At 43.1% G+C, this 12,383-nt stretch overlaps 1 protein-coding gene across 2 annotated transcripts in view; it reads right to left on the bottom strand.

Moving 5' to 3' along the window:
- Positions 1-12,383, bottom strand: part of LOC139762673 (uncharacterized) — a 188,442-nt gene that overhangs the window by 16,492 nt on the left and 159,567 nt on the right. For both annotated transcript variants that reach the window (XR_011715755.1, XM_071687628.1), the window contains exon 4: positions 12,036-12,185. Coding sequence is in view for 1 of the 2 variants with exons in the window: in XM_071687628.1 (XP_071543729.1) it covers positions 12,036-12,185 (150 nt within the window). In the remaining variant the exon portion in view is untranslated. The remainder of the gene's footprint in view (positions 1-12,035; positions 12,186-12,383) is intronic.

The following is a 12,383-nucleotide window of genomic DNA, read 5'->3' as shown; positions in this document are numbered from 1 at the left end:
GGCCATCCTAGACCCGCTAATGGCATAGGTAATAATGTGTTAACAGCTGCCTGCTGTATAAGTAGTGCTTGGTATTACAGCTCATGTTAAAGAAGCACATGAAGGCTGCTTGCAAAAGCCTGCTCCTCATTCAATTTGTTTTGTTGCATAGAGATCATCTCCATCGTCTTGATTACTGTGCCCAGGTCGTTGCAACACTTGCAACTGGCAGGATGTTGATCTTAGAGGACTGAGCCTCAGAGGGCAAATCCTCACTTGGCCCCCCCTTCTCCGTTCCTTCTTTTGGAAAAGTAAAAACTGGAAGGGAGGATTTCCAGCCACCCACTTCCCTCCCCTTTTAGTCGCATTCTACGACACGCAGGGAATACGTGGGAAGTATTCTGTCTCCCCGATCCCAAAGGATAATATATATATATATATATATATATATATATATATATATATATATATATATATATATATATATATATATATATATAAAACAAATATATATACATATTCTGTAGTAGGTCACAGTGATGCGCGTAACGTAGTACATGCTGATAACCACAAGAATGAATGAAACACAATAAGCCTTTGTTTACTTTCGTGATTCTACACGGAAGTACATACATCTGGGTTTATCGTGTTTCATTCTTCCTCGTGGCAATAGATTTGGAAGAGTTTATTGCCAGAAGCGTAACATGACGCATACGACATTCGTCAGTTCAGTACAGCCCACAAAAAACATTAGCTCACAGCACACTGTTACCTCTTTTTGGGTTACGTGTCGCTAGCTTATCTTTCCTTTACTCCGAGTAGCATCTTGTGTCTAAAATCTTAGTTTAATTGTAACATACTTTGAACGTGAATGAAAGATCTTACGTTAATATCATTACTGAACATATTTCCAAGCTTAAGCCACGTTCCAAATCTACTGACCAATCCGTCAGGGAGGGTGAACGGCTGGGTTGACTGTGGACCGACTAATGCAAATAGGATTCAAACCTATATCGCAAAGAGGATTCGAACCTACGCGCTCGAATCCAAGTGGCCAGAGGTCGATTAGTGTAAAGCATTTCAACCAGCATTTCTCAGCATGAAAATGTATTCATCATCCTCATTCAGCGTACGATTGGAACCTGGTGGAAAAAAACTACTATCTACCATCTGAATGTCTACCTTACTCCTACTGTTACGCGTACCATCACAAGCGAGTATGGCAACGTCATCGCAGAGAACCTTGTAACTAGTCTGAGCTACCTCAGTCTGGCGTCACTGGGCAATTGAGCTGTCAGTGTGGACAGATGTTGACATACTTGATCTTGAAGCTGGTGCTGTTCAGCCTGCACTGGGGAAGGCAATGATGGGGATTCGAGAGAACTGTGAGCAGAACAAATAGTGTACCTGTTACTGAAGCTGCTGAGAGTGTTTAGCTTCATTACGTTTTATTGTACTGTGGAATATATAGTTAAGTAAGCTGGAAGTGGATTTGCCTTTAGTTGACTTTCGTAGCACGTACGAGGGAGTAAATGGGTGTATTCGCAGAGTAAATAAAGGATTTTCACCGAGCTGGATCGGTACCTTAGAGTTCTGAGATAGTTTTGCGAGGCTTCTTCTCCATCGCCGTGGCTCTGGGTTTTTAATCGTCAGAAATAAAGAGTTCCATAAAGTTGACGGCCACACCACAGGAGGAGTGTGTCTGTCTTCAGTCTCGTAATCCTTCTCTGATGAAAAAGGATTAAGTTTTTGTGAGTCATTCAAGTGGATTGAGGGCGTATTATGGTGGGAGGGAAGTCTATCCTTTGACAATGTAGGGAGGTTGTATTCTACTGGACAATCCTCACAGGAGTTAGCCGATCCATACATCAGTTGTTCCTGTAGGCACTTGCAGGTCTTTCTATGGGCAAGAGGACCCATCCTTAATTCTAGTTCAAGTGTGGTCTGTTCAACTGTAGCGTTCGAGCAAAGTGGGTGAATGTTCGGCTACGACAACACTGATGAGGATATTCCAGAATATTTCCAAACTTCTCGAGGTTCTGACCGACGGGTCAGAAAGTTTTTAAGTCATTAATGATCATTATGTTGTCTGGGTGGAGCTCCTCCTCTCTTCATGTCGTATAGACAATCAGTGGTACAATCAAATTGCACATTCATACAGTGGTAACCACTAGCGAAACTGGGCTGTTCCATGAAAAACTAAAAACAGTAGACGCCATATGTGGTGAGAGGTGCAAAATACATGGATGGAGCAATGGACTATGGTTTACAATATAAAAAAGATATCAACGTATCTCAGGCTAAGAAGATATCTACTAGAGACGAGCATAACTGACGCGTCCTACCGCTAGTGGGATACGTCCTGAGCCACAGCATTGACATACGCGGCAGTTTATCCTTCAGTAAGGACTAAAAATCGTCGAGGGTAAATGGAATAAACGACATTCCAGGCTCAGGGAAAGGAAAAGTCATAACCCATCTCAAAGTAATATGTCGAAAGCCAAGCGAGGTATACACCAGCCTCTCCTCACAGCAAAGAAAGATACGTTGTTTGTCGACCATTCAAGGGAATGAACCAAAAGGTAAGACAACAGAGGTTTTTCTGGAAAACATATTCTAAACAGATAGTCTGAGATAATGGCAGACACTCGGTATTGCCAGGGATGAAAAATGCGTCTCCCTCGCGTCCATTCCAACACAGGAGACACACTGGAAGCTTACTAGCACATGAAGCTATATGGCTCCATACTGCTGCATCTCAATATAGTATTAGACCACAGACTATGTCCACCGAAGCTTCACTACGGGAATGGGAAGGCCATGATCAGAGTCTAAAAATTTGTTGCCCAAAATGATTCCTTTATGACGCTTGAGGTAGAGGAAAGCGGAGGCATATGGCATAGAATAACAGAAAACCAGATCCTTAATATCTAGATTGGCATGGACGAGACAACTAGTGCGATGCATTATTCTGTGGATGTATGAAAATCACGTTATATGAAGGTCTCGAATCATACATCTATATCCTACTAACTCTTGTCTTTAGCGAAAACTATATTCCCTGTAAGGGCGTAATCACGAGCTAAGTGTGTTTTAGTATTTGGTTTCGCAGTAAAACCCTCTCATTTCAGATCTACATAGGTAGGGAAGCAACGGAGGCCATTTCTAAGACTATACTTGCTCACCATCAAACTGGATCCACAAATAGTTAAACACAAGACTCAGGGTTGAATGGAGGGGGGAATGGAGGTTGTCCTTTGGGAAATAAGGATGCATCATAATGGATTGTTCAAAGTTAACGAATCGCCGTACTGCTGCACCACATCGCTGCACACACACACACACACACTGCTCATCTTCGTGCGTTGTTGGCTGAGTCAGATGATATACCAGTGAACTAGATGGGTATCATCAACAGACTCTGGATCTCAGAAGATTTTCTGCAAAGTCGTCAGAATCTGCAGTCACAGATACAGATTGCAATATGTATAAATCCCTGCGGGTTGTATAAGGCGACTAAAAGGGGAGGGAGACGGTGGGGGGGGGGCTTGGAAATCCTACCCTCACGTTTTACTTTTCCAAAATAAGGAAAAGAGAAAGGGGCCCAGTGAGGATATTCCCTCTAAGGCTCAGTCCTCTGTTCTTAACCATACCTCGATAATGCAGGAAATGGCGAATATATATATATATATATATATATATATATATATATATATATATATATATATATATATATATATATATATATATATCATACATAGTCGCTTTTTTCCGCGTTACCGAGGTAGCGCAAGGAAACAGACGAAAGAATGGCCCAACCCACCCACATATAAATGTATATACATAAACGCCCACACACGCACATATACATGCCTTTAAATTTCAACGTATACATACATATACATACACAGACATATATACACATGTACATATTCATACATGCTGCCTTCATCCTTTCCCGTCGCCACCCAGCCACACATAAAATGGCAACCTCCCCCCCCCCCCTCTCCTCCTCCTCCTCCCAGGCCCGCGCAAGGTAGCGCTAGGAAACGAAAACAAAGGCCACATTCGTTCACTCTCAGTCTCTAGCTGTCATGTATAATGCACCGAAACCACATCTCCCTTTCCACACCCAGGCCCTACAAAACTTTCCATGGTTTACCTAGGACGCTTCGCATGCCCTGGTTCAATCCAATGACAGCACTTCAACTCCAGTATACCACATCGTTCCAATTTACTCTATTCCTTGCACGCCTTTCACCCTCCTGTATGTTCATGCCCCAATCGCTCAAAATCGTTTTCACTCCATCCTTCCACCTCCAATTTGGTCTCCCATGTGACCAAACCATTTCAATACACTCTCTTCTGCTCTCTCAACCACACACTTTATTACCAAACATCTCCTTTACCCTTTCATTACTTGATCAAACCACCTCAACACACTGCTAAATCCACTCCCAGATAGCTAAAAACTTCACTTTCTACAGTTTTTCTCCATTCAAACTTACCTCCCGGTTAACACATCCACCCTCCTCCACACATCCCTATCTATAGTCCATGCCTCGCAACCATGTAACATTGTAGGAGCCATCATTCCTTCAAACATACCCATCTTTGCTCTGCGAGATAACGTTCTCGCCTTCAACACATTCTTCAACGCTCCCAGAACCTTCGCCCCCTCCTCCACCATGTGACTCACTTCCGCTTCCCTGGTTCCATCCGCTGCTAAATCCACTCCCAGATAGCTAAAAACTTCACTTTCTCCGGTTTTTCTCCGATCAAACTTACCTCCCAGTTAACTTGTCCCTCAACCCTACTGAACCTTGCTCTAATTCACATTTACTCTGCTTTCTTCTTTCACACTCTTTGCCAAACTCAGTCAATAAGTTCCGCAATTTCTCACCCGAATCAGCCACCAGCGATGCATCATAACCGAACAACAACTGACTCACTTCCTATGCCCTCTCATCCACGACAGAATGCATACTTGCCCCTCTCTCCAAAACTCTTGCATTCACCTACCAAACAACCCCATCCATAAACAAATTAAACAACCATGGAGACATCACGCAATCCTACCGCAAACCGACATTCATTGGGAACCAATCATTTTCCTCTCTTCCTACTCGTACACATACCTTACATCCTTGATAAAAACTTTTCACTGCTTCTAGCAACTTACCTCCCACAACATATACTCTTAATACCTTCCACAGAGCATCTCTATCAACTGTCATATGCCTTCTCCAGATCCATAACTGCTACAAACAAATCCATCTGTTTTTCTAAGTATTTCTAACATATATTCTTTAAACATCTGATACACACATCCTCTACCACTTCTGAAACCACTTTCTTCTTCCCCAATATGATGCTCTGTATATGCCTTTACGTTCTCGATCAATATCTTCCCATATAATTTCCCAGGAATACTCAACAAACTTATACCTCTGTAATTTGAACACTCACCTTTATTCCCTTTGCCTTAGTATAATGGCACTATTCATGCATTTCGCTAATCCTCAGGCACTTCACCATGAAACATACATCTTACTAACTAGTCAACAACAGTCACCCCCATTTTTAATAATTTCCACTGCAATACCATCCAAACCAGGAGCCTTGCCGGCTTTCATCTTCTGCAATGCTTTCCCTACCTCTTCTCTGTTCATCGAACCATTCTCTCTTACCCTCTCTCGTCGCACACCACCTCGACCAAAACATCCTATATCTGCCACTCTATCATCAAACACATTCAACAGACCTTCAAAATACTCATTCAATCTCCTTCTCACTTCAACACTACTTGCTATTACCTCCCCTTTAACACCCTTCACCGATGTTCCCATTTGTTTTCTTGTCTTACGCACTTTATTTACCTCTTTCCAAACATCTTTTTAGCCTCCTTACAAATTAATGATATTCTCTCACCCCAACTTTCATTTGCCCTCTTTTTCACTTCTTACACCTTTCTCTTGACCTCCTGCCTCTTTCGTTTATACATCTACTCATTCGCAATACTTCCCTGCAAAACTCGTCCAAATTGGAACGATGTGGTATATCGGGGTCGACGTGCTGTTAACGGATTGAACCAGGGCATGCGAAGTGTCTGGGGTAAACCATGGAAAGTTTTGTGAGGCCTGGATGTGGAAAGAGAGCTGTGGTTTCGGTGCATTACATATGACAGATAGAGACTGAGTGTGAACGAATGCAGGGATTATTAGGCGTTGGAGAAGCAACACGAGGTTAGAGCAGACATATTATTCTACATCTTCCAACGTAAGACCTTCCTTAACTCATCCGGCTGGCCTCTTGTCCGTCTGGCTTTCGTTCTCCCATTGACTAAACTGGTCTGGTAAGTCCCACCCTTTTCCTAGACGAATCGTGTGCCTTTACATTGGTGTATCATAACTCTCACTTGTGACTATCTCAAGTGCTCCATATTCGTAAGATTATGTTTTAGAAATTAAGGTCAAAACAGCGAACCTAGACATGGGTAAACTCGCTGTCATCGATCTCTCCCACGGGATCTCGTGGGCTAATTCATCACAGGCTAACAGGAGTCTTGGCGGGCAAAGTAACACTACAGAAGTCCCCAGGCTCCAAGCTGTCAGTTCTGTTACAGTGGAGATTCCAAATTTTCTCCAATAAGGTGTCCGGTTGACTGGGGTCGAGCTTATGCCAAGTTGGCAATCAGAACCGATATTCTGGGAGTGTGTCACAGTGACTCAAAGAAGAGTGCCAGACTACCTTGATTTTAAGTCTTTTACATTACGTTTTATACTTTTAGAAAAGTTGGTCTATACGGCCAAAACTAACTGCAGGTGTGTTGGAGTTGAACCTTCGTCATGAGGCCCCATGGTATACGGTAGCTAGCACCGAACTGATGCCCAAAGTCTCCTCTAGAACCTCTCACTTCGTATGGTATCTGTGAGGTAAGTTTAACACCATCAGGCAAGACAACAAAGGTATTCCTATTATTACCAACTATAACCCTATATTCATATTCTATTCGACAAACAATGCACGAATATCCTTTTACCTATACTTCCATACGATTATCCTAATGGAAAATAAGAAAATTAACTTTTAGTAGATGGTTTATTGCTACAATGTGGGTTAAGGGTGAACCAGTCTCCATCATATCATCCATAAGAACACGAGTTGGGGAAGGAGGTGCATGAAACGCCCAAAACCACTGTGAGGCTTGGTCCATGATCAAAGACAAGCATAAAGATGAATATCAGGGCCATCATAACATACACTCTGACTTCTGTTATCAGTGCAAAGACGTGATGTCTTTTATGCCTTTGCTTAGAATGCTCTTCTTGCATAGGATAAGTAGACACTCGAGGGTCCGAAAAACAAATGTCCCAAAGTAAGAGACTACAGGTCTTACTGGAGTCCACAGATCCAGGGGTGGGAAATTCAAGTTATGAATTACGAGAGTCTTGGACGAAGGAAGGCCACTAATGCATGGATCTCAACTTGCTCAAAAGTCTTCCATCCAACAGACGTATACGTGTTAGTTTTCATCATTGCTCTGACCAAGTATCACGGGAGATTGTGAGGTTCGAAAAGCCATCAGGGAGGATATCGTTATCACGAACGTACAGGAGACGTATACATGTCCTGAGTTGACTTGCGTGATCGTGTCGGTACCTCTCCCCCAGCACAAGACTTGTGCTGATGTAGATGGGGAAAAATTAAGGTCTCATGCAGCGCTTTAACCGCAAAATTAAGGTCTCGTGCAGCACTTTAACCGCAATATGAGCCAAGCAGGAGACTTACGAACGTAGCGCCTCAGATCAGAACAGGAGAGCTGCAATTTCTAAGACAACCAAGAGGGTGTTGAGAGTCGTGTAAACATTCATTCGAAAAGACAAAAAATTTAAACTTAGTTTTGGTCTAAAACTGAGATTAATCTCGTGGGTAGAACGATTCCCTCTTTGCATGTTCGTCAGAACACAAAAATCAACTTAAAAATCTATTGGGACTTTGGTGATCCTACGGAGAAGATAGAGATATTTCTTTGCCCTCTCGGTCAACTGTCCGTTCCATCTTTTAGAAACAGATACAAAAACAAACAGTCGGTGCATTCCACTTGACAGCTAGAAAAACAGACATGAGCAAATGCAGCTTTCTTCGTTTGTTCCTGGCGCTACCTCGCTAACGCGAGAAACTGCAGACAAGTACGCGTGGATGAGGAGGGCGATTAGAATTTCAGGAAAAGTGAATCCATATTTGTCTCCTCCTCAGACGAGGATGGATATACCTTTACATATCCAGCCGCTGGGAGGATGTGTGAAGACTATATATGCAATCTCTCATCACACAAAACAGGCAGTGGAGAGATTTATCTTCGTACAAAGGCAGTACCATAAACACTGGACGTCAAAGTCATCGATATAAATATCAAAATTCAAATCTCAGTATCAAAGATTAACATTCAGGCATATTCCTGATAAAGTGCATCTCCTTTAGATATACGAAAGGTTAAAAGAAGACAAAGGATCCTGGAGGCGGGGATGTGTTTGGTCTTTGATCTTAAGAACTCCGGGAGACGTGAATGGAAGGGCTGACTGAGGTGGGAAGTTCTTGTCTAGCCGAGAGTGTTGGGCTAACGCCATTATTTCAGGGGAACTTGAGGTCTTAGCTTGGCACCGTCCACCCAGTAATGTCTGAAGGAGAGTCTGATAAAGACATTCAGACGCTGGGAGACGCAGAACGGTCAAATCTGTGTTCCTCCGGGAACTACTGCCCAGCTGAGACCCCCAGCGGCTGTCTAAAGTCAGGGACAGACGGGACTTGTGTATGATAACTCAATTTGCTGATGGCAGCTGTGGCGAGCCAGGGAGATGCGTTCAGACAGTGGGGAAAGTAAGAGGACCAAAGAGCAGCCAGGAAGCAACTCCTTATCGCCACCACTTTCTTCCTGAGAACTGGGCAGCCACTTGCCGGACTCCACTCGAATAAGTTTGCTCCCTCTCATACTGGACTGCCCGGGAGAGATTAAGGGAGAATATTGGAATCTCTGGGGACAGTGGTACAACCAGGGAGAAGAATGCTTCTGCCTCACCACTGATCGACGTCAAACGTAGAATAGATACGTTGAATTTGGGACAGTCAAGAGAATTTTCCTCCAGAGAAGTTACATTTCTGGTCAGCAGAAGACGGAGTTAGTTACATGGATCCAGCACTTGTACAAGTAGCTTGTACACAGGCCCAGCCACACGCTCCTGTGGCATGCAAAGGGCTGGGGTGATCCTTAGGCTGTATTGAGGACGGACGGAGAGTTGAAGCTCACACCAAGGGAGCTGCTGTGACACAAATGAAACTGAACACAGAACCTTTCGAGAAATTGTGGAAAATTGATTAAAGAGATGCGCTGAGGAAATGGACCGACGACGGCTCTGCCTGTACCACTAAACCTCTAGTTTAGCATGAAGAGATAAGAAATGAAGACATCCATGAATTTCTCATTAAAAGGCAAATAAATTCTATTTTCAAAAGACTATCAAGGAAGTAAATAGAATCAACTCAATCAAAATTATCTCTACCTGTCCATCAATCAGTCTATCGATCTATATCCATTATTCCCTCTATCTACCACTATCAGTCTATCATCCCTATCAGGTGCAGCGACAGGAACTTAGCTGTCTGATCAGCCATACTTAGATACATCGGAAATGGAGTAGGAATGGTCATCTACGAGTAGTCTCGTTGTGTCTGCCTTGTGTGTCATGAAGGTTTACGCCGGGTGAGATAAACCTACGCATGACCCACAGTCCGCACACTCGATGGAGTAGCTTCTCTTAGCAACAACTGGCCAGATCTTAGATGAGCCATAGGTAACTAGACACACACACTGGCACGGCAAGGTTGTTACAGAATGATCTCTGTAGGATGTCATCTACTCGTGTTGAATCATGTGTAGTGTCCATCTAAAGTGTTCAGATGATACTATTGGACAATGGCTAAACGTGTGCTTCATTTCTACAAAGCATCCAAAAAACAAATAAAATTATTGTCAGTATTGCTTTACTTATGCATGAGCACTTGAAAGTAAACATTTGCTTTACCGTGGTATCAGGAGTATTTAATTGCTTAAAGTACATTCTAAGTGAAATATATTAAGCAGACATTTGGTTGGTCTAAAGCAGTTTCTTTACAGAAGAAATAAGGTTACGTTTTCCTCACGAATTTCAACATAGGTTGTGGTCAGAGGGACTGGAGCACCCGCCCTTGGCCTTACCAATCTCAACTGCAGAGACTTTGTGCCGTTGGACAGCATGGATGCAATGTACGTGTATCCGTTTCTATAAACAAAGAGACAGGACTCTGGTGACAGGGTTGGATTCTAAGTGAAACCCAACTCCGATCGTCGACTCCTTACCTGACACAGCTACACTAACTCTTAACCCCAACACATCCAATAGGTTACCCCACAAAAGTCGATAAAGCTTTCCAGTCAGCATCGACCAATGCGCCGCTGCCAAACAACATCCTCTGTTAGTCAGCTCTGCCATCCGCGTCCGTAATGATCCTCGGACCAGATACCATCAGAGAAGCATCTGTCCCTCGCCCACGAACGGCTGCTTACAAGGACACTCACCTAAAGTGTGTGTGTGAGCAATGGGTGAACGTACGACATTCGGCTAAAAGGGATTGGGTTTGGGGTGTGTGGGCGAACGTATGAAAGGAATATATATATATATATATATATATATATATATATATATATATATATATATATATATATATATATATATATATATATATATCTTTCTTATTCTTTCATACTATTTACCATCTCCCGCATTAGCGATGTAGCGTTAAGAACAGAGGACTGGACTATTGAGGGAATATCCTCACCTGGCCCTCTTCTCTGTCCCTTCTTTTGGAAAATAAAAAAAAAAAAGGGAGAGGGGAGGATTTCCAGCCCCCGGCTCCCTTCCCTTTTAGTCGCCTTCTACGACACGCAGGGAATACGTGGGAAGCATTCTTTCTCCCCTATCCCCAGGGATAATATTTATATATATATATATATATATATATCATGCTAAGACATTTCTGGGAGTACATAAGGACGAATAACGGCTCACAGTGGTTAACTGAGGCCATTTGTAAGCAACACAGCAGTAAAGCCGGACGCAGTTTTTGAAAAGCAAATAAAAATTCAAAATAAAGTTAAATACAACAAAAAATTCAAAAGGTTAAAACAAACGTGGCTGCAAAAATTATATGGGACAATTACAGTATAATGCATGGACCTGTGGGAATAGAACTCCATCCCGTGACACCACCAGTGGATGACATATTCCCCTCCTTACAGTGACACAAGATGGGATCACGCTATGACCAACAGCTTAAATGTAATCTGTGCATTTACGATCGTCTCTGAATAACACAACTCAGAATCAACGACAAAAAAAAAAAAACATACATCATCTTGTGTCTAAAAGCGCAACATTAGAGAAACATGAAATATATCAAATTTCATTTACTTAACCACACACTTACTCGGCCAGGATCATATTCACTCATACAAGACTCATTTGCGTCCTTCTTAGAGTACAATGTTTGCATTACCCACACACGACCTTTCCATGAGCACATAACTATACTGTAATAAACATAAGCAAAAAAGCATTACTAAAGCGCTAGATAGGCACTGAACACACTCACACACACGCCTCCGTGGTGGAGTGGTAAGCGTTACTGACCAAGAGTCTGCCTAGGGTAGTTGGACCACCATAGGTTCGAATCCTGGGCGTGGCAATTGGCCTACACCCTAACCCAGGTGTTCATCCTCCCTTAGAGGCTGGTCGATAGCCGATTACCGGGCTGAGGTAGGTGTGTGTGTGTGTGTGTAAAGGCGTAAAGACACGGTACAAAATGTGTAAAATTACCAGACAGAACAACATGAGTGCAAAACACCTCTCCGTAACACACTTAAAAAAAATATATACACACTATTCTAATCCTCCTCAAGCGGTGTTGTTCAGCCATTCCTCGATCTCTTCACCTTTCCCTCCGCCGCCGCTCAACCTTACCTGTGTCGAAACGCCAGAAGTCACTGCGCTCCTGCAGGTCCGTCATGCCACCGTACACCCACATCTGGTTGTCGTGCATAACAGCCGAGTGAGCGTGGCGGGGTGCTGGCTGCTCCCCACGCTGCAGTACTTGCGTCCACACCTCTTCCTCTGTGGGTAGAATGAACAATGAAATGATATGGGGAGCTATAGAGACTAATGATGCCTCGATAATGTGTAGATATGGGGAGATATACAGCCCAATGATGCCTCAATAATGTGGGATGTCGTACAGATATGGGGAGCTATAGAGCCTAATGATGCCTCGGTAATGTGTAGATATGGGGAGATATACAGCCTAATGATGCC

The sequence above is a fragment of the Panulirus ornatus genome, chromosome 44, assembly GCF_036320965.1.
Source record: "Panulirus ornatus isolate Po-2019 chromosome 44, ASM3632096v1, whole genome shotgun sequence".
NCBI classification, from domain to species: domain Eukaryota; kingdom Metazoa; phylum Arthropoda; class Malacostraca; order Decapoda; family Palinuridae; genus Panulirus; species Panulirus ornatus.
The sequence above is the reverse complement of the archived record's forward strand: the minus strand, read 5'-3'. Positions and strand labels throughout refer to the sequence as shown.